Source organism: Centruroides vittatus, unplaced genomic scaffold (assembly GCF_030686945.1).
Source record: "Centruroides vittatus isolate TY-2023 unplaced genomic scaffold, ASM3068694v2 contig_343, whole genome shotgun sequence".
NCBI lineage: Eukaryota > Metazoa > Arthropoda > Arachnida > Scorpiones > Buthidae > Centruroides > Centruroides vittatus.
Genome location: NW_027122168.1, coordinates 113,353 through 137,483, shown reverse-complemented (window position 1 = coordinate 137,483; position 24,131 = coordinate 113,353). Strand labels below are relative to the sequence as shown.

At 32.4% G+C, this 24,131-nt stretch overlaps 2 protein-coding genes and 2 non-coding genes across 4 annotated transcripts; 3 read left to right on the top strand and 1 right to left on the bottom strand.

The window, feature by feature from the left end:
- Nucleotides 1-297: 297 nt before the first annotated feature.
- TRNAL-UAA (transfer RNA leucine (anticodon UAA)) lies at nucleotides 298-381 on the bottom strand. The gene has a single exon. It is a non-coding gene; the product is annotated as a tRNA-Leu (tRNA).
- Nucleotides 382-4,563: 4,182 nt separating this feature from the next.
- Nucleotides 4,564-4,647, top strand: TRNAL-UAA (transfer RNA leucine (anticodon UAA)). The gene has a single exon. It is a non-coding gene; the product is annotated as a tRNA-Leu (tRNA).
- Nucleotides 4,648-4,916: 269 nt separating this feature from the next.
- Nucleotides 4,917-14,860, top strand: LOC136974139 (centrosomal protein of 78 kDa-like). The gene is made up of 14 exons (XM_067268940.1): nucleotides 4,917-4,981; nucleotides 5,451-5,727; nucleotides 5,834-6,024; nucleotides 10,421-10,493; nucleotides 10,562-10,665; nucleotides 10,750-10,924; nucleotides 11,291-11,404; nucleotides 12,619-12,683; nucleotides 12,903-12,986; nucleotides 13,066-13,172; nucleotides 13,864-13,948; nucleotides 14,135-14,212; nucleotides 14,284-14,408; nucleotides 14,485-14,860. Exons 2-14 carry the CDS (start codon nucleotides 5,460-5,462, stop codon nucleotides 14,858-14,860), a joined length of 1,845 nt encoding a protein of 614 aa, XP_067125041.1. The 5' UTR covers nucleotides 4,917-4,981; nucleotides 5,451-5,459.
- A 2,883-nt stretch (nucleotides 14,861-17,743) lies between these two features.
- On the top strand, nucleotides 17,744-23,895 carry LOC136974138 (nucleotide-binding oligomerization domain-containing protein 2-like). Its single transcript, XM_067268939.1, has 6 exons — nucleotides 17,744-17,798; nucleotides 19,909-19,982; nucleotides 20,081-20,168; nucleotides 21,099-21,150; nucleotides 21,556-21,738; nucleotides 22,079-23,895. The coding sequence occupies exons 3-6, from the start codon at nucleotides 20,085-20,087 to the stop codon at nucleotides 23,893-23,895; spliced, it is 2,136 nt and encodes a 711-aa protein (XP_067125040.1). The 5' UTR covers nucleotides 17,744-17,798; nucleotides 19,909-19,982; nucleotides 20,081-20,084.
- Nucleotides 23,896-24,131: the final 236 nt, after the last annotated feature.

Below are 24,131 nucleotides of genomic sequence, written 5' to 3'. Positions count from 1 at the left end.
TTTTAATGTAAACATATGTTCTTAGGTTTTAGAACACCACCGAACAATGGTAGTTGAAATGGTGTTATTTGAATTATCCTATTAAAAACAAAAGCATTTTCTCTTTTGTGCTTTGTATGCATGACAAAGCTACAAACATCATGCATACAAAGCAGAAAACAAAAAGTTTTGTGCCAAACACAACAAACATTGACATTAAAAACATCTGTAATAACATAAGGACACCGAAATAACACGTTTCTGATGTAAAACGAGAAAGCTTGATCATCGAGATGTGTTCACCCGAGCAAAATCACCTGTCAGAAGTGGGGTTCGAACCCACGCCCTCACACGAGGACCAGAGCTTAAATCTGGCGCCTTAGACCACTCGGCCATTTTGACTTTGGAAACGCTTCTTTATAAAGTGGAAAAGCAATTGTTATCGATCCCGTCATTCTCCTTTCGATCGAATTATTTTAAAACCCTTCAGAAATGCGATATCGTTAGAGTAGAGGAACAACACCTAGCGAGCCAGCGAGCACGCGTGATAAGTGTTAAGCAACCTGGAGTGTGTTTGTACGTGCAATCTCACGACGTCACCAGTATGATCTTGTCATAAATACTGCCACGTGTAATTTTGTATCGGTAAAAGAAATTAGAAGTTTCTTCGTATATATTCATTCATGTAGAAATAGTACACGGGGTGTAAAACTAACTTGAACGAGTGAGAAATGCGAAGGCCCAAAATTTCTGATATATTCGATCGCTTTATCACATCTCCTGCGCATCCAATTTTTACAAGATTGATATAAATGATGTCTCAAAGATTAAGAAAGGCATTTATGCAGTTGCTTAAGCTAATGATACGTGTGAGCTGTTACAGAGAGCATAATAATACCACATTCTCGTGCAAGTCTAATTGCGTCTATGTTTTTGACGGGCGTGGTAAGGTCTTCTAAGATAAGAAGCACTTACTTTTACTCGCATTTTTCCAGTCTATTGCATTTTATAAAATGTTCTAACTATTACACGAACAGTATGGCCACTGTCGTAAACTACTACTAATTAGTTTTATTGTACATTTAAAACGCGGTACAAAGTCCTGCCCCGCAGCGAGCATTACAACAGCATATGCGTTACATAGTTTTACCGAGTCACAGTACGCACTAATGAACAAAGCAAAGGAAAAAGAGAAAAAAAAAAATTTTAAATAAAAATTTTAAAAAGTAATTAATAAATAAAATAAAATAAAACACAATGACAATAAAAGAACCGAACAAAATGTGTAGCAGCATGCTGCAGCATATAACAGATACTTATCAGTAGAAATATTTTCGCAAAAGAAGGTCATAGTAAATACAATAAATACAATAATATACAATAAGTAAATACAATAATTCCGACAATAAGTGTTTAACAGCATTTATCCCGTGCAGAAAATTTGTAAGACAAAGATTTGAGAATCCCGTGAGTCCATATATAATATGCGTACAAGTCAAAAACAAAGTCCACACAGCTAGTAATTATAAGTATCAATTCCAACACTTTAAACCCAAAAGCAGAGGACGATGATGAAGCTTGCACATTTCTTACAGTCAGCAAACACAAATGTATATGGAGAAGCGATTATCTGCTTGTATCAGTTGGTGTGCTAAGAAGCAAGGTAGCATTATGAATTAAACAATTTGTGCTCTGTAAAGGATTCCATAAGACATTAAGGTAAATAATCAGTTGTCTTAATATATAAGGCTTTTGCTTTAATGTAGAGTGGACACTCCTTATTCAGTGTGTGTGTATGTTCATGTTTATCTAGGCCGCTTTTCAAACAATTCGCACCTTTAGGCTTTTCGGTTTTTTTTTGTACATGTCTTAAACAAATGATCATCACCACAATGGCTACAAACTTTATTCGGTGATGGGCAACTTGCCGCCAAGTGTCCGAAAGCAAGACATTTGTAGCACTCTCGTACAGAGAAAAAATCATAAACATTGCACGTTTTCCACTGAACATAAAGATATCCTTGTTTTTTAACCATTGCCCTAACTTTCGGTGAAATCTCTAACACCCATGATAAAAACTCGTCATTTCTCTGTTTGACTGAAAATCGAATGTTTAAAACGTTTTTAAATTCCTCCATCGTGTACTTTAGTGAAAAATTGTTTTGTTCAAACAAGTGTTTTAATGGGTCCTCTTTGGTGATTGAGTTGGGGACTGAAGTCACTTTCATAAGAGGAAGACGCCGTCTTGTGTTTTGTGCCTTTAATCCCTCTATTTTGTGTAATTGTTCCTGAATATATTCAGCCTCCTCTCTGATAGGAAAATCAATAGCAATTCCACCCTTGTTAATATTACGAATACGCTTTATAGGCACCTTATGCAATCTTTGATCAAAAGAATTAGTAAGCAGTGTCTTAGTCTCTTCCGATGTGCTCTCTTTATTATCATTGTAAACTAGAACAGTATACGTAGGTAACGATGACTCCTTTTCAGACTGTGTATTCTTGAAAGAATTAAGATCGCGTCGTAAAATATCTCTGTCGTATATTGTCGGGAACCGGTATATTTAGTGTTAGGTGGACCTCCTCTTTTGAGATCATCTGTCGTATTTTTCTTTTGAAAATGAACATATGCGATATGAATTCTCCCGCAGCATTCATACAACAAATACAAGTTGTATTTGTACCGCGCTATCCACTTGTTACAGCGCCATCTTCGTGTTTACCTTTTCGTGCTAACACTTTAGACGGCTTATGGATTGTACTAAGGGATGTCTCGTCTACGTTGTATATTTGACTTGCTGTGAATTCGTCTTCGTTGAATATATGTCGTTGACAAAGGAATCCATAATAATTTTTTCTTCGTTAAATCCTGTACGTGCCATAGATGTAGACTCGCGAGCTTTTAACGAAATCTCTGGATAATTTTTTTATAAATTTGTAGTACCATTTCCATCCAGCTCGCTGTTTTTCTTTATTGAAACGGTGTGAAAAGCAAAATCTTTCAGCTAACTGAACCGCAAGATGACGTAAATTTATGGTTGCCTAACAAGAAAAGGAAGCCTCTAATTCCAGAACATATCGAAATGATTCCGCTTCCATCTCCAAACTTAGATTTTTAGGTCTTCCTATTATTTGGTGTTTATTTAAATCTTCTAGATTACTTTGTGGCCGCCAGCGCCAGAGATCCCGAACACTGTCTGGCAACACTTGCCAAGGAGAGTTGGCTGGCAACGTGAAGAAAAAGAAAAGGTGAAAAAGTTCGTTGGATTTGTCCGGGTGTTACCCGAAAATGTCGGTGACAGCTCTGATCTTTTTAATAAAGTTTTTTGTAACTGTTCGAGTTTGACTGCTTAGTGTTAGTTCTAAAACTTAATAAAGTAGTTTATGCTATTTGATAAGATTCAAAGGTTTCCATCCTTATATCTTTTGAAGCCGTTACCGTGTCCTTTATGGACCAAGCGTTATACAGTCGTTTCACCATTTCGATCTAACATCAGAGAAAATCAAGTAAACTCGCTCCTATTCTTAATTTGTTCTGCTACGATTAAATTCTAGCGATGTGGTACGAGTTGGGTGCGTATATACATTAAAATTCAAATTTACCGCGTTACAATATCATATACTTACAGACATGGTAATAGTACAATAATAATTATAATAAAAAATATTAACAAATAAAGATAGTTTTAATAAAAATTACGTTTCGCCTTCACATGTAAACAGTAATCACACAAAACTCTTATGAAACAAGTAAAAATTTTATAAAAATGTGAATGAAAAACAACTTACTTTCTAAATAATTTCTGAAAAAGTTATCTCACGGCGCCAATTTCGCTTTCAAACAGTATGGATGAGTATTGTTTATGCTGTTTGTTTTAGGAACGTCTCTAAGTACCGTATATTTTGAGAAACAGCAATGGTGAGATTTAAGCGCAGATACTAAGCGAGTTTACCTTTCGTTTTTAGCGTGCAAAAGAGGAATCGCAAGCTTTTCGGGGTAGCTGTTTCTTCCAGTTTTTGAGTTTTGTTAACTTCAAAATTATTTGTGAAAACAATTTTTTTGTCTTATTTCTATTTAATCTACGGTTTTATTTTTTTACGCATTATAGTTTATTAGAAAACTCTACCCGTGGCAGCCTAAAGTGCCCCGCTTATTTGTTTCCAATGTATACTATTCATAACAAACAATTCGTGACGATTCAACCTTTTGAGCGAATCCGCACCAAAACTCATTCCCTTCGCTCACTTCTTCAAGTTAATTTGAAACCGTGTATACAACTTCTGTATAAAGGAATATAAATTAAGAAACTTCTGGTTTCTTGTATCGATCCAAAATTGCTGGTGGTAGTATCTATGTTTGCAGTATAATAAGATCGTCGTGTGATTGCACGTACAAACACACTCCAGGTTGCTTAACACTGATCACGCGTGCTAGTTGGCTCGCTAGGCGTTGTTACTCTACTCGAACGACGTCGCATTTCTGCAGGGGTTTAAAATGATTCGATCGAAAAAAATAATGACGAAATCGATAACGATTGCTTTTCGACTTTATAAAGAAAGCTTTTCAAAAATCGTTGCCGTCGTGTCAGAATGGCCGAGTAATCTAAGGCGCCAGACTTAAACTCTGGTTTTCGTGTGAAAGCGTGGGTTCTAACCCCACTTCTGACAGGTTATTTTGCTCGGGTGAACACATTTCGGGTTTCAAGCTTGTTCGTTTTGCTTGATACGTACAGTACGTGTTATACGCCGACCGCCTTTATGAAATCGTAGAAAATGTTATATAAATTAGAAAACTCCACATGTTTTAATCAGAATTCAGTTATTTTAATCACTATCTTCCCATAAATATGCTTTTTATACGCACTGTTTTCTCGCTAACAGCATTCATATTTATATATTTCAAAAATATTTTAAATTAAAATACAGAGGTTTTTCACCATAAGAGGGCGCTGTCTGATGTTTACATTTTTAAATTTGAAAATAACGCATACTGGAAAATTAGGTTGGTAGTTTGTTTACTTTATTATAGCAATTACGATATTTAATTATTATATTATAAAATTATACACAAAAGCGAATTCTAATTCATTTATATTAACTAATCAGAATTCTTATGGTAATAATTCTTGTTATTCAACTTCGTTTTCATTTTTTGTCGTTAAGTATTTCTACCATCTTTTCGACGCCATGTTGCAAACAGAAACATCACTATTTATTATGTGGCCCGATGCAAACATTTCTAATTAATCTACGTTAAGAGAGTGTACATTATGTTTAAAATAGTCGTTAAAAATCGACGTAAAAAAATTGAAATTTAGTATCAGCTAGGACACGCTGCATGCTTTTCTCATTTCTATTTAAACATGGCGTCGAAATGACAGTAGAGTGTACTGAAAATACGTGGTTTTTATTAACTTACAAAAAAATATAATTTTTGAGGTATTTAATAAAAACTTGTTTTATTTACATAGGCAAAAATTATGACTCCAACGTCTAATGTCGAAAATAAATGCACGAGAGGTGAAGACTTCCGAAATGACTACATTTCTCTGTGTTTCTACTATAAATTGTGTTCTTCTAGATGCATGAAGAAAATACAACTTGATAAGGGAAGATTGCATTGCACTCTTGACGTTTTAGATTCGTCGGTGTTGACTCCTTTACTCGAAGCCATTGAAATGAATGAAAGTTTAGAAGGGATTGTTCTGCACAGTGAATATTTAAAAAAAATGTCAGGAAATATTAGTGGTAAGTTACTTAAATATGATAAAAGATTGAAAATTTAGTGATTAAGCTGTAAAATATTCGGTTTATTTTTGTTTTATACAATTTTCTGTGTTAATACTGTTTTCAGATTGCAATATTTACAGATTCTTCTTAGAAAAATATAATGTGTTAAAAGGACTTCCAATAATTCTTACACCAGAATTATCAACTAAGTTGATTAAATCTTTATCAGCTTGTATCTACAAGAATAAAAATTTGAAATATTTGGAAATAACTGGATTACCTCTTTCTTTGAATCACATGGAATGTTTGTCAGAGGTAATATATTTTTAAATTAATTTCTTAAAATAGCAGTGATTAGATTTGTGTGTGTTGATAGGCACATTGCCTGGTAAATTGGCTTAAATACAGCTGGATGAGAAGTGAATGACAAAGCAGGTTTCAAATGAAACAAGCTATGTCGTTCGTTTACTCATCCAGCCATATTAAACCTACTTTCCCAGGCAATATGCCCAATACTAGAGCAGCATTATTTAGCTATTATATAATTAATTAACAAATTTATACATTTATATAAAATATAGAGAGCCAGGTTTGTGTCCAGGTGACTCTTCAGAAATTTTTATAGCTGATTTGATTCGGTAGTATCCGGCAGTGACATAGCTAGGGTTCTTTGGGCCCGGTGCGGAACCAGATTTGTGGGCCCCGAAAAAATTTTTCGGGTCTTTTTTCCTGATTCTGGGGCTCCTATAAGCCTGTCACTTTCCGGGGGTCTGGTGCGGATTGCACCTGCCGCACCCCCTAGCTATGCCACTGGTATCTGTTACTGGAACTTATAACTCAACCACTTTATGAAGCTGGAAAACTCGCAATAGGCATAACAGGAGCTTTCTTAATATATGCAAAATGATCATTAATACTACAGTTCTACTTTCTTATTCTTTTTAATACATATATCATATTTTATGTTAAAATTATATGTATAATAGGTCAGGATAGATAATAACAGAATTATAATTTTTTCATTGGATTTTAGCAAATTTATCCAGCAGATTACTGTTAATATATTTACTTAATCTAAAACAACTGTAAATATTAAATGTTTTTAAATATCTTCTTGATGATAATTTATATTTTTCAATGAAGGCAATCATGAAAAATTTAAATCTTTTTTTTATACTTTACTTATAATAAATCACACAAAATTTTTAAAAATTTCAGAATAATATAACCTTACATGGTTAGATAATTTGAATTAAATAAATATTTACTTAATAGATTGCTGATATACAGGAAATACTTATTTCATTTATCTCTTTTAGCATCAATGCACATAGGCCAAGTGTCTCCAAAGATTTTTTGACTGTTGTCTTCCTACTAGGATTTCTCTACTTGTTATCAACCTGTTATTTTTTCTAATATATGTTAATAATAATAATGAATAAATCTGGTGAGCTGTTATTAATCTTTCATTATTTTCATAGGAAAGATCTATTTACAGTATGCAAATTTACATCTTGAATTGTCATACACTTAACTTGGACTAATAATTTTTAACGAACTGTTTTCAATCAACCCCTAGTAATTTTCTATCTGCAATAGCATCATCAACCCCCAGGAGTTGATATTGACTGCTTTGAGGACCTCCCAATATAGGTTATGTATGACTTTGATTTTGTTTCTTATGAAGCAGTTTGATTTAGTGCTTCTATCCGTGATAAATTTTTAAATGTCACGTTAGATTTTAACTCGGATCCTTGAAGTTAATAAGTTAATGTTTTACTAAGTGGCCATATTATTGATGAGAGATTACTAAGAAAGCAAGTGTTATTTGGAGGAAGATTTATCCTAAAGAATATTGGTGATATTCTTTGAGTAAGTTTAATCAGTAAATTTTGACATCAAAAATAACGGTTGATGCTTAATGTTGATTTTTTGCATTTATGTTAGTGTTTGTTATAATATAGAAAGATATTGTTGAATTTGTTTGATTCTGAAATGTTCAAGTTTACTTTCTTTGTCATACTTTATGGTTGTATACTTTTTCAAAGTTTGCCCTGCAGACATTAAAAGTTTTTTCTTGATGCTTATCGTGGGTTTGGAAGTTTCCAGGTGGAAAAGGATGCGGATCTGATAAATCTGGGCCGATGTCCAGAAAATGTTCTGAGGATTCAACTTTGACTGAAATTCAAATCTTTCAGACTAGTGTATATTTTAACTGATTGAGCTGTCTCATTATTCTCATATAAATTATCTAGTCTTTATTTAATATACACTATATTTTCTCAATTCATGTCATCAATTCTAAGATGCACTATAAGTTTTAAATTGAATTTTAAGGAATTATTTTGTGAATGGAAAATTTTAAAGTATACGGGCAATTCTAAGTCATACCTCTACCTTGAGCAAGTAAAAATGGGTAAAACTTGTTTGGGTAATACAGGAAAAGTGCATATATGTATAAATATATATACCAAAAAATATGATATATATTTACACATATATACACTTTTCCTAATTATTCCATGCTGAAATCAGGAATCACTTTATAAACCATATTTTGTGGTATATAAGGTGCATCCTAATTTTAGTTTGGAAATATTTAATGCATTTAATTCATCTTGTGCCTATTGCAGTCACTCCTGAAATGTTTTTTAAACTGTATTCTGATTAAGAACAATGTAATAATAATATGTTTAATTAATAATATTTCCATTAAATATTTGGGCTAGATACAAGTTAACTGTAGTGTACTGAAGGCCATTTGGAGAATTCATTAACATATGGGAGATCAAATATTTTTCCTATTTTTTTTTTTTTTTTTACAAAATTGTGTTTTATATGTCATAAAATACAATGTATGTATACTTATTATCAAACTGAATTGAACAAGAATGCGAATATAACTGACCAACAGGACTCATGATATATTATTTAGTAAAAAATTTTGATGGAGTACTTGCCACCGTGCCAACATTGGATTATTTTGTGAAATGTAGCTGCTAACTGGCCACCGTAATCTTCCAACTTACCTCTGTTAGAGTATTTTTATGTGCTCATATTAAGATCCTTAAATTAAATTAAATTTATTTCAACAAGTCATAAATTGTTTGACATTAAAGTAAACATTGTTCATGTTATTGGCAAAATACAGCTCGATTTATGTGCCACAGTCATCAAAAATTGGTTATTCGTATTCAAGCTATCAAATTCAGTCATGACCATTTAAATGATAACGTTTATGTGTAATACTACTAAATATACTATAAACTAAAAGAAGTAGGACTGTATTATCTTTTGTATAGTTATCATTTTGTGTCAATTTATAGTTTTATTACCCTTATTGGAAACCCTGTGAGTATATATAGTCACTGAGAAACACGAAATATATATAGGCCTACATATTGTGTTTCTAGGTGGACCAAGTGATTAATAAGGCTTTATTTACAATGCCCGGCCATTATAAATAACGACTAAAATGGTCACGCAGCCTGATAAATATTAACTAATTTATTAAATTGACCAGACATTATGAATACAGCTAAATTTTTTTTGGGTAATTTGATTTTTTAAAACAAAACTGAAATAATTATTGAAAAAAGTGTAGTTTTTGTGAATTATTTCATAGTATTTTAAGAACGAGGTGAGATCTTTTAAAAGTAAGTGTTATTAACTGTATTAATTAAACTAATATTGACAAAAAGTATTATTAACACATTTATAGTTCAATCAAAAAATCAATTTAAAGGAAACTTTTGGATTGTCATTTTTGGTATAAATTATATAAAAAATTCATTGTCATTAGTTTTAAAAAGGGTCCCTAAATCATTTTCTTTATTAATGTCGGTCAGTTTCAGGGAGAAAATTCTTTACTTCTACTTATAACTTTGCTCCAAACATGACCTCATTGGATCTGCAGTTCATACTAGTACAATTCTGTTGATTTTTCATTATTTTTACAATTTTTCTGATCATATGTTAGTGTTGTTAGTTTCCAACCAAGAAGTAACCATATTTTATACATTTTCATTACATCTTTCTGCTAACCAGGCTGACTTTGTGAGAGCTTGGGCTTTCCTTGCACCAGTTTTAACTCTGATTACATATTACACGGTTTTTTGATAACATTATTGACGAATTCCCTGCCGTTGTGGCTTTGCGAACGCTCAATGCACTAAAACTTGTAAAAATATCTAAAAGAATATAGGCTACGTCTTCAGCCCTTTTGGTTTTTAATGGTGGTAGTCGAATGAATGCAGGGATGGTCTTGGTACACGAGTATAAATTTATATTGCTCGTCCACTTGTGACCGTCTATCTAAAACCATACCCGACATCTCCAGTTCGTTTCCTTATTTAAAGTTGGTTTAACTATCGAGCCTTCCGTATCTCGTATCCCTCGTAATATTTTTATAGTTCGTACTTAATTCAATAGCATGGTCAATAGCAATATGGTCATCATGCAATATCTGAAATCCATAATGACTGGGCATTATTTATAATGCCCATATTAATTACTTAGTCTATACCATATATATTGTGCACTGAGAAACATGATAAATATATATTGTGTTTCTCAGTGACTAGGGACATAGTTTCAAACATTTCGACCAACTGAAGAATCCATTCATTATATATATTTACAGTATTTACTTTTAAAATATACACCAGAGTGTTTACACAATAATACTGATTATGAAAAATTATTCAAATAGGTTTTCCCAGAATCAAATTCTTTACAGCATTTATCTTTATCGGGGTGCTTTATAGAAAAGAATGGATTAACAGGTAATATTTGCAGTTTACTAGTTACAATTTGATTAATGAAAGATTACAGAGATTTACATATTTGACAGTCTTGTGTAAGTGTTTGAGAATTGTGCCAAGTGTCAAGGTGCTTGATTTAAGTAATTGCCACATTACCCTGGAAGATATGAAGTGTTTAGTCTCTTTAATTGAAGTAAGCGGGAGAATTTTTCTACTTCCTCTTTGACAATTTTAATTTTTTTTCTTAAATGTATTATTGTATGTTAATTGGATTTAGCATCAAGCCATTCAACGCAACACGGCAACTTGGTATAAAAGTCTGCGATATCGTCATCCCATTCTTGACAGTTTGCCGGGAATCCGGAGAGTTACTTTGAACAATAATGTACAAATTGGCAATGAAGGAGTTAAATTATTAACTGAACTACTTTTTAATGATATATGGTTAAAAGGTAATATGAGATTTAATTGACTTTATCCATAATTTAAATTATTCAAAGTATTAAAGTTTATAATGCAAACTTGTACTTGTACTTGTAATTTAGAGATATGGAATAAGTGTAAGAAATGGGTCAAATTTATATTGTTGAATTGTTATTATGTGACTTCTGGTCATCTGACAAAGTGGATAATTTGGCAAGATACTGGAAAATTAATTTAGTATTTGATATATTGAATTAATATCGATTGTCTGTAAAAGTATACTTTGTTGCATGCTGTAACTAATTTCAGTTATAAATTTAAGTGTAAAAATGTCTTTTAGGGTCAAATAATGTTTAACTGTATGTATATAACAATGTATTTATTATATTTATCAGCTGTGGACTTGCAGAATTGTGACATAAGTGACATTGGTGCGAAATCTCTGTTGAATGTTTTAAATCACAACATGGTTCTGGAAGTTTTAGATTTACATATGAATTCTTCTATTGGTAAGTTGAATTTATGTTTGTATATAAATTCTTAATATAATAGTTCAGTTCATAATTTGTATTTATAAGTGAGAAAGAAAATAAATGATCTTAAAGTAACAGAACACTTTCTTTAATTTTCTGTGCCCTATTATCATTAAGAGAACCCTTTATCCATGCCCATCATAAGTTTAACTTGGTTCGGTCAAAGATCAGAAATGAGGATTCTTACATCCGGAATGTAACCTTATCAGATTTGATTGCATTTGGACTGGAAAATATTTGTCCAGACATTGAAGAGAGGAAAATATTTGTCCAGACATTCACATATATGTAAAATAATTTATTAAGTTTACATTTTATTAATACGGGGTAAACCATCTTTGGATGAATTCAGAGTTGAGTTGATAAGCATGTACTGTCTATGACTTCTTTCTGAATATAACATTGTGCTTTATGTATAGACTAATATTTAAATGTAGAGTGCAAGTCTGAGGTATGTAGTAATGAAATATTTATGATATCTTGTATCATTTTAGTAAGGATTTACCATTATTAATACATATTGAATATTTATGGAATCAGAATCAGATTGGAAATTTGAAAATTATGGAGCTAGAGAGTTTTGTGTATTGACTCAAATTCCAGATATTAACATACAAACAAATGTTTATAGTGAAAATTAAAGGACAGTCTTGTGCAATTTCTGAACATTTCAATGCTTTGAGTGCATACGTAATGTTACAACAAGAATATATTCTTGTAAACATTAGTGTGTTGGCACATGTTGAAGGTTGTAAACACTATGTATGACTGTAAAGGTAACATGAGAAAAATCATTATAACATAATACATCACCTGCTTGAACACACAAATCTAACATAATAATTAAATAACTGTTATCTTATAATGGCAGACCTATGGCCGAACAGCTAAGGTGGCCATCTCCCACAAAGAAATCTGGAATTAATCAATACAAGTCAAAATAGCCTGAGAAATTTTTTGGTGATGGTCCTTCTGGATATGTCGGGGCTCCATTTCTCATCACTAGGTCATCCCATTGTATGTCTGGCTAAATTTATTATGAACATACTCTTAGTACTGATGGGTAAATAGTTAGAATAAATAAAAAATGGCAGACTATGTAAATAATTCTGGATTTTCTAAATTTCAAATAAAATGAAGAATATTTTTAAGAAATGCTTAAAACTTTAACTCTTAAATTTATTAAACAGACAAAGAATTATTAGAGAAAATACAACAGCAGTTGGATGAGAATAATAAAGGGAAACTGTTTGAAGTAAGTAAGATTAACTAATATTAGAAATGATAACCAAATAAATATCTAATTGTTAGATTATTTGAAGCTATAATTAGGCTAAACTTTAATTAAGGAAACTAAGTAATTTGGTATTAAGTTAATCTGGCATTTAGACATTTGGTTATTAAAATTCAGGCTTTACTACTATATAAACTAAGAAATAATTTAGTAATAATTCTTTTATTCAAACGAGTTTAGTTTAACAAGCTATCGTCAAAAAAGTGCTTGCTTTGCGAATCCTTGATGCAACGGGTGGGTAAATTCACATTGAAGGGATCAAAGGTAAAACAACTGAAAATATAACATGACTTTATTAATGTTCTATGTATTAAAATGTTCAATGCATCTTAATGTGTTTCAGTTAACTAAAAAGCATCAGAAAACTGTAACCGCTGGAATTAAAGAGAAAACAAAGGCAAAACTACCACGCAGAGTGAACGGTCGTCCTCCTCCTAAAAACTGTGGCACGTAAGGATGTTGGTTCCCTTTTCTTTTAGTATTTATTTACAAAAGTTACCATAATATATTAATGTAATTACTGCAAATTATGAACCACTGCTTAACAAGCATAAGTAAATTATTTATAAATTAATATTGTATACAGTTGAATTTGTCTATTTCAAACATATTTATTATTTCCCCTTCATTTTCAGTCTAAATTCAATATATTTTCCATCTTTATTTCAAATAATTTTTTCTTAAAACTTCTATATCTAAAGTTACAGACTGAGGTGTTGTTTACAAATTGAAAACTCAGCAACTACATTTTGTCAGCATAAACTGTAGTTGAGAAACATCTCTTGCAATACAGTACATACTGTAGATACAATTGACATTGCTTTTCTCTGATTGACTATGAGTTTGGCTTGCATCTTGGCTGTTGAAGAATGTTGGGCAACAGAAAGTATCGACAAACTGTTTCTGTTATGGTATGCCAAAAATGTTTTATTTGTACCTAATACAGGCCCGTCCTGTACTTGCTATTTTATTAATAAATTACCGTACTCACAATCAAACCAATTACTGTTTACTGTGTGGGAAACTCTATATCTCAGATTTTTTTTTTGTTTAGATAGAAAGGTTCGACTGTATATACAGAAAAATGTTATTTTCTAATTTAAATGATTACTACTTGCTTTTTTCTTTGGTTTTAATATAGAGATAAAGAATCTGACATTTTAAGTTCTAGTACAAGTAGAAGTGACGAATTAGAAGAATGGGTAAATGCTTGTTATCATTTACAGGTATAAACTGATACTTGAAGTCATAAGTAGAGATAAATTGGGATTTTTAGTACCTTATTTCAAAACTGTGAACAGTGAATGACAGCTACAGTTTCAGCTTGAACTATTATGCAATAGTTCAGGCTGAAACTGTAGCTATTATTTGCTGTCTACCTTATTGAATTTACAGTTTATATCCTTATAAAGAGAGAACTGAAGATATGTTTTCAACAACTGCAGATTGAACAGGGAAAAAGAAAACTAGCAGAGACGAAAGTCAAACAGGTAAATCGATTCAATTTCAATTATGTCGGAGTTCGAACATTAATGTAGAATATGTTATTTGATTTAAATAGTTAGAGAGCCGAGGGAAAACATCTCACACACCTGGTTACACTCTGATAGATGATGCTACATTAACCACTATTCAAAATACATTTGTAAAATTTCAAAAATTTCTAAATTTCCTGAAAGTATCGGGGTAAGATGGAGTATTTAAACGTATTTTTAAGAGTATAGAAATTCAAAATTTATACTTGGTTATTTTCAAAATTTAGGTTAGAAGACATGACTAAATTTCAGTCAGGTGTGGCAGATTTACAGAGCTTCATTTCCGACAAGAATCATGTGGAAAGGGTAAACGGAGACTTTGCAACGGTAGATACGGCACGGAAAGAGGTTTATATACCAGATATGATTCGGAATTTAAATTTTGAAAGGACACGTGCCCCCGAAAATGCGAGCAACAAACAAGAAGAGATGATATTACGCAATATAAATATAAATTCTAGTAGATATAATACAAACAATAGTAATAATGATGATTTATTTAGTATTATAAGTGAAAGAATTTCTGTGAAATTGAACCATACAGAGAATACTTTAATTAATTCCATAATAAACCAAGAAAATAATTCAATGGAGAAAACATGAAAAACATTAAAGTAACTAACTATATGTAACTTGTTTATATAAACTATAATATATATAACTGTGTTTTAGCTAAGCACTTATTGTAATAGTTTTTTTTTAGATATTAAAAATAACTTTTCATTTTGTAACGATTGATTTTACTGATACAAGACAGTAATATGCTGCAGATTGTACGGTTGGCCTCAGGCTTTCAGAGTCTTTACCCGCATTAGAAGGAAGATTCTTGGACCGGTGTAGACGAATTTACAGTGTACTTGAATATAAATACATACAAATTAGTTTTAATTGGGGCCAGAGACTAAAGAAAACAATAATTTAGAAAAAATTGTTTAATAAAATCTTTGATAATACATAATATAACAAATATAGTAATATAGTCGAGGTATTACTGTACCGCCGTTAAAGAAATCACAAAAAATTATTTCTAGGACCGTTTTTACACCTGCTATTGATACCGCTGGATTTGAAATCCAGCGGTATGAATAGTCGAAGAAACCCCCTACAGACCATTTCGAAAAATGTTTTGCAGGTGGCCCATTGTGTGTCTGACCCGACACTCGATGTATATGATTTAAAAGATTCCTTTAGTGCCAACAGAGAGGAAGGAGTTAATTAATGTGTAAAATTATGAGACACTTTTTTACGTCTCTCAAAATAGAAATTTTGTTATTAAGAAACTTAAATAAATTACTACAAATCGATCAATGTCACGTTGTCAGGTTGCACCCTAACATCAATGGGTGCGTTCTTTAATAGCGGTCGTTTCGCGTCGCCGCTACTACGGGAGTGCGCTGCCGTTTGTAGGCATTTAGGAACGACGGTGAAAGAAAGAAAGATGGCGGTGCCCTGCACTATCGATAGTATGGTGATGGAGTAATCTATAATTCTAAAATATGAGCTTTTAAAGACAAAAGAAGGGTCCCAATTGTAAAATTTAACCATAAAATGGATTATTTGTTGAAAGAGCATTCAAAATAGCCACGAAAAAAAATTAGAATGCCAGCTACCATTCGAAAAAAATTCGAAAAGACACTTACATCACCGCGTGCACTAACTTGCGCTATCACAACGTCTAAATTTTCATTCATAAAACCACATAATGGACCCCGAAATGAAACTATCTGAGCCATGGAGGACGCCATTTTGCTTTCTACCATAAACTGCTGTTACAAACGGCCATTAGACAGCGTGCACTCCCACCGGAATTTAGGAACGCGTTTCGCAGGAATTTTTAAATGGATATCGCTCGTGCGGAGTGACGCGGAGGAATAAAAGAACGCACCCTATGTTTATGGTATAGGTGCAAAGTGATTTTTTGCACGTACGCTTAGGTAGTGATTATGATAAATATAAACAGGAAAATAATAATTATTAGTTTTTTCTCTGTATTTTTATTTATAGTACAGTAACAACGGATACGAATTTATAACAGTATTATATCCATAACTATATTAACAGGCAGACAGCCTTTCGTTCAGCAATCACGAGACGAAGGTAAATGTATAAAATGGTGCGGCGATCGTCCTTCAAAAGTGAAAGAACTTTCTTTGCATATATCACTTCCGTTTTCTAACTGCACGTGATTAGTCGCGATATTTTATTACACCAAACTCCCGATTTGTCTTACATTATCCTCCTTTTTTGCGGATTTTTGGAGTATTTAATAAAAATAACGAACGAAGATTGTAAGTACAGTATGTACAGTACTGTAAGTTCGATAATTGTGTTCCGTTCCTATTTTTAGTACTTTATCAGATTTTGATTGCTGTTCAACCCTTTGTCCTCTTCAAGACGTTATCTACAACAGAGAAATCCGGCAACGACTTGCTTAACTTTCCCGGGGACATTTAAAACTGCGTTTGGTGCCATCTGTAATGATATTTCATTAAAATAAGTTTTTATATAATTAATTATTATAAAATCCCAAAAGCTTATACTTGAGGAAAAGGATGAGTTTTATAAAAATAAAAAAAAAAAATATATTGCTGTATATCTATAATAAAGCGATATTGACAAGATGAAACGATACTCTTATTGATGATAATCAATGAACAATACTGATAGATCTGATACTGCTGTATGAAAAAATTTAACATTTTGTTTTATTCATAGAGTTAATATTTTGGAACATTGTTTCAACAGACAGGAGAATTAGCAGTAACACGTATTCTGATGTAAAAATACAGTTTTTTTTTGAATAGTGAGCAAGTACTTCGAGTAAAATTTTTATGTCTAAGCTATACATTATTATTTATTCATGGTGAATGTCCATCATAATATTGTTTATTGTTATACCTAAAAAATACTAAATACAAATAATCAGGAATAAATGGTGCCCACCAATGGCCGAGTGTAGTGGCAGGTTATCCTAAGGGTAAAAAGGGCAATTTCCTGAAGCCCCATGAATAGACTGCCTCAAAAAATTTCTCGAAAAAAAATATCTGAAGTTAACACTGTCCTTGGGTGTCCCTAATTCAAATTAGTTTGGCCCCTCGAAGCCATAACACGCCACTGACCGAATGGATATATAACCACTAAACAATGGTAGTTGGTCGTGGGTTCGCACCTTTCCAACGGGCTTGCCAGTTGAATTTTCCGAGTTTTCTTTGTTTCTAACACCTAACTACAGAAAATTTCTGATAAAACTCCTCCCCCTCAGCATATCGATTACCTGTCACGTCACCCAAATAAACCCAGCCAGGAAACTTATCAATTCCAAGTTATCTGAAGATAAAGCACTTTGTTGCGCTCTAGCGTTGCAACATTGAATATTTATTTAGAGTAAGCATGTAACAATATTTTCATTATGTGTGATTATTTAAAATTGCTCCCTCTTTTTAATGTGAGTATACACTGTGGAGTAAGAATATTTGAGCGTAACCTAAACAATATAAGAATCGATATGTATTACACCTATCGGAAAGGTATGAAATACTAGGTATGTGTCGAATTATCTATGATATAATTATAGTAGTAAAAAGTAAAGGATGCCTGCGATAATATTCTACACAACATTGTAGTGTAGAAAATTATGTTATTACATTGCATGCCGTATATATGCAGGAGAAACTACTGTAATATTCTTGTGTATAATATTAATTTTACCATATTTTTTAATTTAATGAATATATTGGAACTAATATCTAAATGAATACGAAACAGTAAAGAACGCCAGCAACTGCAGAGAGCGGCAGGAAGGATTTATGAGATCATCACCGCAACGTCACAACAGAGGATTAACTGGGAGTAGAACATATAGGATACAGCATTAACAGAGAACTTGCTTACAACATATCTAGCTTTACGAGAATATGAGTGCTGCTGGAGACTGATTTCCGAAGATTACCAAGGTACGGTACGTGTTTCCCGTCGTTATTCTGAAAATGTTACTGAATTGATTAAAAATTAACTTTGTTACCGACTTTCTATATCATTCTTTTACTTTCCCGGCAGATACATAACACATAGAAAGTATGGGAATCGGTCAAAAATAGCCTTCCTAGATTATTACATTTTTACATTCAGGGGACCTTAAAACGTGGAGAAATGCTAGAAAACTTGAGTATTTTTTATATGTATCGACGTCAGTCTGTGTGTATGTATTATCCACATACACACAGACTGACATACAGCATTAATTTTGAGGGTAGAGAGAAAATTTCATGAGATAAACTATACGAGCACAAAATTTTATAGCATGAAAGCTTTTTTAGATATGGCTCTACTTCTTTAATTAATATCTCCCGATGCAATGGTATGATTTTCCTAAAAATTTCTGGAAACAATTTGCCCTGATATCCGAACTTCACTGCGAAATTTTAAAAGTTTCCGACAACAGGCACAAGACTTATTAAGCTTGAGATGGAGTGAATAAAAGCATGCCCCGTACACTCATAAACATACAATAACACCCATTCATAAATGATATGATTAAATGTATTAGAGGCCGAACATTTCATTTTTCCTTTTCAAAGGCTATGCCGTGGAGTTTTAGAGGAAGTGAGAAGAGGAAAGAAAAGTAAAGAATGATAGGAAAGTGTGAAATGGGAACCATAGGAACCGTCGGGTTCCATTTATTGACTATACTTTAATTACAACACACGGGCGTATCCCACAGAAAACGTTATGGTCAAAATATATACAGAGAATAAGTTCACACATGGTACTGCCTCTAGGGAGACAAGAACGTGAGCAATTGGCAGTTATGCGCTTGGACAACCGACTCGATGCCCAAGAAGTTGTTGAAAATACCAGCCCGGAATGGGTTGGTGTACAAAAGCACCAACATTAAACGTGAAAATAAAATAAATCTACTATATACAGCTGAAAAAATGGGCATATTCTTTCAGTCACGGTATGCCAAAAACGGCGACTAGGGGCGCTTCTAGCAATTATTTAAATTAACAACATAAATTGTTTTATATTTTTACAGTATAATATTCACTATATCATTATTTTTATTTCTAATTTAGTATGCCCCGATACCTAATTTAGTATGCCCCATCGGGCCTTTCGACTTGAAACTAAAATAAACGCGAAAAGTCCTCTGACAGCCGTGTTGGCCAGATTACAGTGGGGAGCAACAACGCAAAGAATCCCCAGATGGCCAATTCGGTTAGAATAACCCATTCATATAGGAAAAAAACTACAAATCTTTATCATATCTCGACGTTTTAAAGTTCTCCAAGTCCAAAAATGTGAAACTTCGGAATGGTTCATTTTTTGATCGATCGCCCTACTTTTCCTCTTTTATACACATAACAGCCGGAAAAATAAAATATGTATATTATAATAGTTGCATCTTAATATTAATGATCTGTCTCACATTAATGTTCACTGATAAAAGCTAACAGAAACAATTTTGTAATTCATGTTCTTTTAAAAACAATAACACGAATTACAATACTTTAAAAAATCCTTTAGAGTTTATCATAGCGTTTTTCTCTTCTATACTGCCATGATCTGCCTTAACATCCATAATTTTTCATGTACTCTGTCCCTCATCATCCTGTCGCCCTCATCGTCGGTCTGGCCTAATCCTTGATTAGCGCTGGAGAATTCGCTACCAGAACATTTGCACACGTAGGCTTACATAGCTTTACATTCAATTGATAAACGTGAGGTAAATAGACTACTTATATATTTATTATACAATTATATGATTAATAAAATTGAAGTAAAAGAACGAAAGTTTTATACTTTAAATATAAATTATTTAAGTGGAATGAAAGAAATGGCAGAAGCAGCAGTTTCCAGTGACGAGAAGAGTGTCGTCGTTTATGCAGCTGACGACAAGAAAGTTGCTAATGTAAGTCTGCACAGTGCAAATTATTTTATTCTGTATTATAGATTATTGTTTTAAAACTACTTTATACATTAATAACATTCAGAACTTACAAACTTCTTTTAATTTGTTCAGAAATAGTATTGAACGTAATCTGTATTCGCTGCTGTGTATGAAAAATCCAGCAAAGTGTTGCGTAACTTTCCTGGCAAAAATATTTAAATTTGCTTTGAGAAGCCATCTGTTAAAAGATTTAATTTAAAGAGAAAACTTTTATAGCCTTTACTAATTATTATAAAACGGAAAAATACTTAATTTTAAAGGAGTAGACGAGTTTTAAAAAGTTTGTAAATGCTAGTAAGGAGTAAAATCTTAATTAAGTTCGACTCCATTAGAGATTTGACACGCGACTCCCCCCCCCTCTATTTCTTCACCCTTCGACTTTAATTCCCAAAATTTAATAGCTTCAACCTCACTACTAAATAAACTTCTCTGCAAAATTTCAGAAGTTTTCGTCAAAAGTAACAGGAGGGTGTACAATATCGTCCCACACACACACTAGCATCCATATATACAGAACCCCCATTTTTCTTGCATTTCATTATGTTTCAAGGTCTCATAAGTCGAAAAATGTAAAACTCTAGAAAGTCATTTTTTGACCGATCGTCATACAAGTCTCTCAGAGAAAGTAATCTTCATCCAGAGAAAGTCCTTCATTACTGCCATCCGCACAATAGAACAGTCATATGGTGAGGAACGTTTCCTGATATTTTTGGGACGGCTCCAATTTTCAAAGTTGGTCTTTTCATAATGTTATGCTGGTGCGTTCGGATTTCGAACGCCTCAGTTTACGAACAAATTTTGAACGCCATATTTTTTTCTTTCTATAAATTTTATTTTACGATACTTCAGACATTTACGTGTGATAAATGTATACTATTTAATTAATTGCAGGCGACAGACGAAATGAGGCAAGATGTAAATTTATTTCACCAACTTCCAAACGGTAAATAATAATTTATTGTTTTCTTTATACATTATAAATGAATATGACAACGTACAGAAGAGACTTGATGAATACTAAAAAATAATAATTTATTGAGAGTAAAGGTTGGTATCATTCCTGTCCTTTATATGAGGATAATTATCAGAATAAACGATATAAAAATAATTATCATTAAGTAAAGGATAGAAAAGACCTATTTCTGTTTTACACCGAACTCCTGATTATCCGTGTTAAATCTAATCTTGGGGTAGAAAATTCTTTAGGTCAAATTTATTTTGTTTTTGTCTCTCATTATCAAAATTTTATGTGGCAGTAAAATCATTACTGCACAATTTTTTATTATAATTTAACGGTGGGTAAATTATAATTGATAATATATAACATTCAATTTCATATTAATTTCAGTTAGGAATGGTAACCATTATGTGACGGTGCTCAAGAACTGTACACAAGTTCACGTTGGACCGAAAATAGAAATTCATACAGAAGGACCAAAAGTAGAAATTCATACAGAAGGACCGAAAGTAGAAATTAGTACAGATGGATCAAAAACAAAAGATTTGAAAAAAGAAGACAAAGGAAAAGAAGGTAAATGTTTAACATAAACGTGAATCAAATACATTGGCTGCGTTCAGCAGAGTCAACAGTTGTAACTGAGAAAAGGTGTTTCAATCGGTAGCTATTATTCGGTCAATCGGATTAAGTTAGCTCAATCGGTGTTCCTATTTCATATTATTTCATTCACTAAGATTTACTTTAAGCTTACACATGCTTTACAGAACTACATCTATTCATGTACTGTACATCGTAGTATGGTGAGAATTATTGGAATATTTACTATAACCACAGAATAATTTTTAATATGCTAATAAAATAAAAAAATCTAGTGTAACGATTGAATAACTTTTTCCTTTTTTTTTACTTACAGAAATGATCAACAATTGCTACCAGAAGTTGAAATACAAATACATCACCGAGTGTTCTTACATGAGATCGTTTTTATGGGAAGGAGAGAGATACGATTTTCCACTAGAGGATTATTTCGTAGAATTAACTGTAGAGAAAGCAGATTTATTTGGAATAAAAATCGGAGACAACATAAGCTTGAATGAGATATTTTCCATACAAGAAGATGGTCATCAAACTATTCTAGTGACAGGGAATCCGGGTTATGGTAAAACCACTCTTTGCAAGAAAATTGCATACGATTGGGCATCCACAAATTATCTGCAACATTTTGATATAACGTTACTTCTGGTCTTAAGAGAATTAGGCGATAAAAGTGTAAAAGATGCATTACTCCATAACATGAACGAGCACTCGTCAACTGATAACGTTGGAAAATTAGAAGATAGACAATTGAATATTCTGGTGATTTTGGATGGATTCGATGAGGTTGTAGAGAAAAATAAAATTATAAAATTTATAAGGGACGATTCATTTGACATTTCTCCTCGAATGACCATTGTGGTAACGAGTCGACCACAAGCTGCAGAAGCCATCAGACAGAACATGAAAATGAGATTTTCGTTAGAAGGATTTAATTCAGAATACCAAGAGGTATATATTCAATTAATGTTTGGAAAAGACGAAAGTAAGGCCAACGAACTCATTTCTAAATTGGAGGAGGAAGAGTTCTATAGAGAATTAGCAGAATGTCCTCTGATGCTGCACATGTTGTGTTGCCTTCATAAGAATGGAGAAATGGGAAAACTTGAAACTATGACCGATTTATACATACGAATATTTTCTCTCATAACTGAACGTTATGTTAGAAAATCAGTTCAGAAAGGTAAGTTTAAAAGAGGAAAATATTTTGTGGGAGAAAATCTGCTACTGAAATTGGGAAAATTAAACAGGAAACCATACTGTATAACATCAAAAGTCTTGGAGAAAAAGTTTCCAAATGAAGATAAATATAAATTTATCACTGGAATGGGCATTCTTACCCTCGATTCCTTCTCAGAATGCGATAATATAATTCGATACAGTTTTGTACATCGTACATTTGGCGAATTTCTTTCGGCTTTATCCGTCTACATGGGTTATGTTCCATTCCCATCTTTCATTTATAATGCGGAATTATTATTTCTATTGGGATTTTATAAACATGGTCCTTTACCTAAAGGGTTATTAAAAGCTATAGAAGATAAGATATTTACTCCCGAATTCATGCTTCAAGTTCACCAACAAATCGAACTACAAACGAACTGGGAACAATTTTGTTCCCATTCATCCGTGTACTTTTACTCTTCGAATTTCTCTAATTTCGAACAGTTATTGACTTTGTATCAATTCAAAGAATTTTATTTATATTTCTTTGAGAGCATGGATGAATACAACGAATTAAAAGAAGTATTAGCCGATTTCTTGAGCAACTACCGTTCACCAAATAATGTTACAATATATCTTGTGCTATTTCTTGAGGAGATAGCTCTGATAAATTTACACGATATTCGAGAACCTGTTACTTATATTATCGATTTTATTTATACACTAAATCCGAACAATTTTAGTATTCATTTTGTTGGCGTAGAACTTCCTTCCTCCGATTCGTTCGAAAGATTCACCAATGTAAATTACAATTTGAATTTATCCGTGGACATACGGCAATTATTAAATGTAAGTGAAGACGAGGAATTGGTTGCATTGGAAAGTGTCGACGTCCTGGAAGATTCTAACAATTACGTTCTGTCATTGCAACAATACGAAGCTTTACGTCATCATATCGAATTTCAGAAGTAACATGCCATTTATAAGGAGAGGGCTACACGTTCGGATCTCCAGTTCGAAGGAAACTTGTTGAGATATTGTTGTGCCTTAAACACAAAAAGCTCCTTGTCCAAATAATAGGACCCACTTTTCGAGCGTTTTCAAAATAATGAGCCTCTGAGAATTTAGTGGTTAGCTTATAATTCTTTGAAAGTTTCGTATTGAAGAGTGGCGATGTCCGAGTGAATATCGTACGGGTACTCGACATT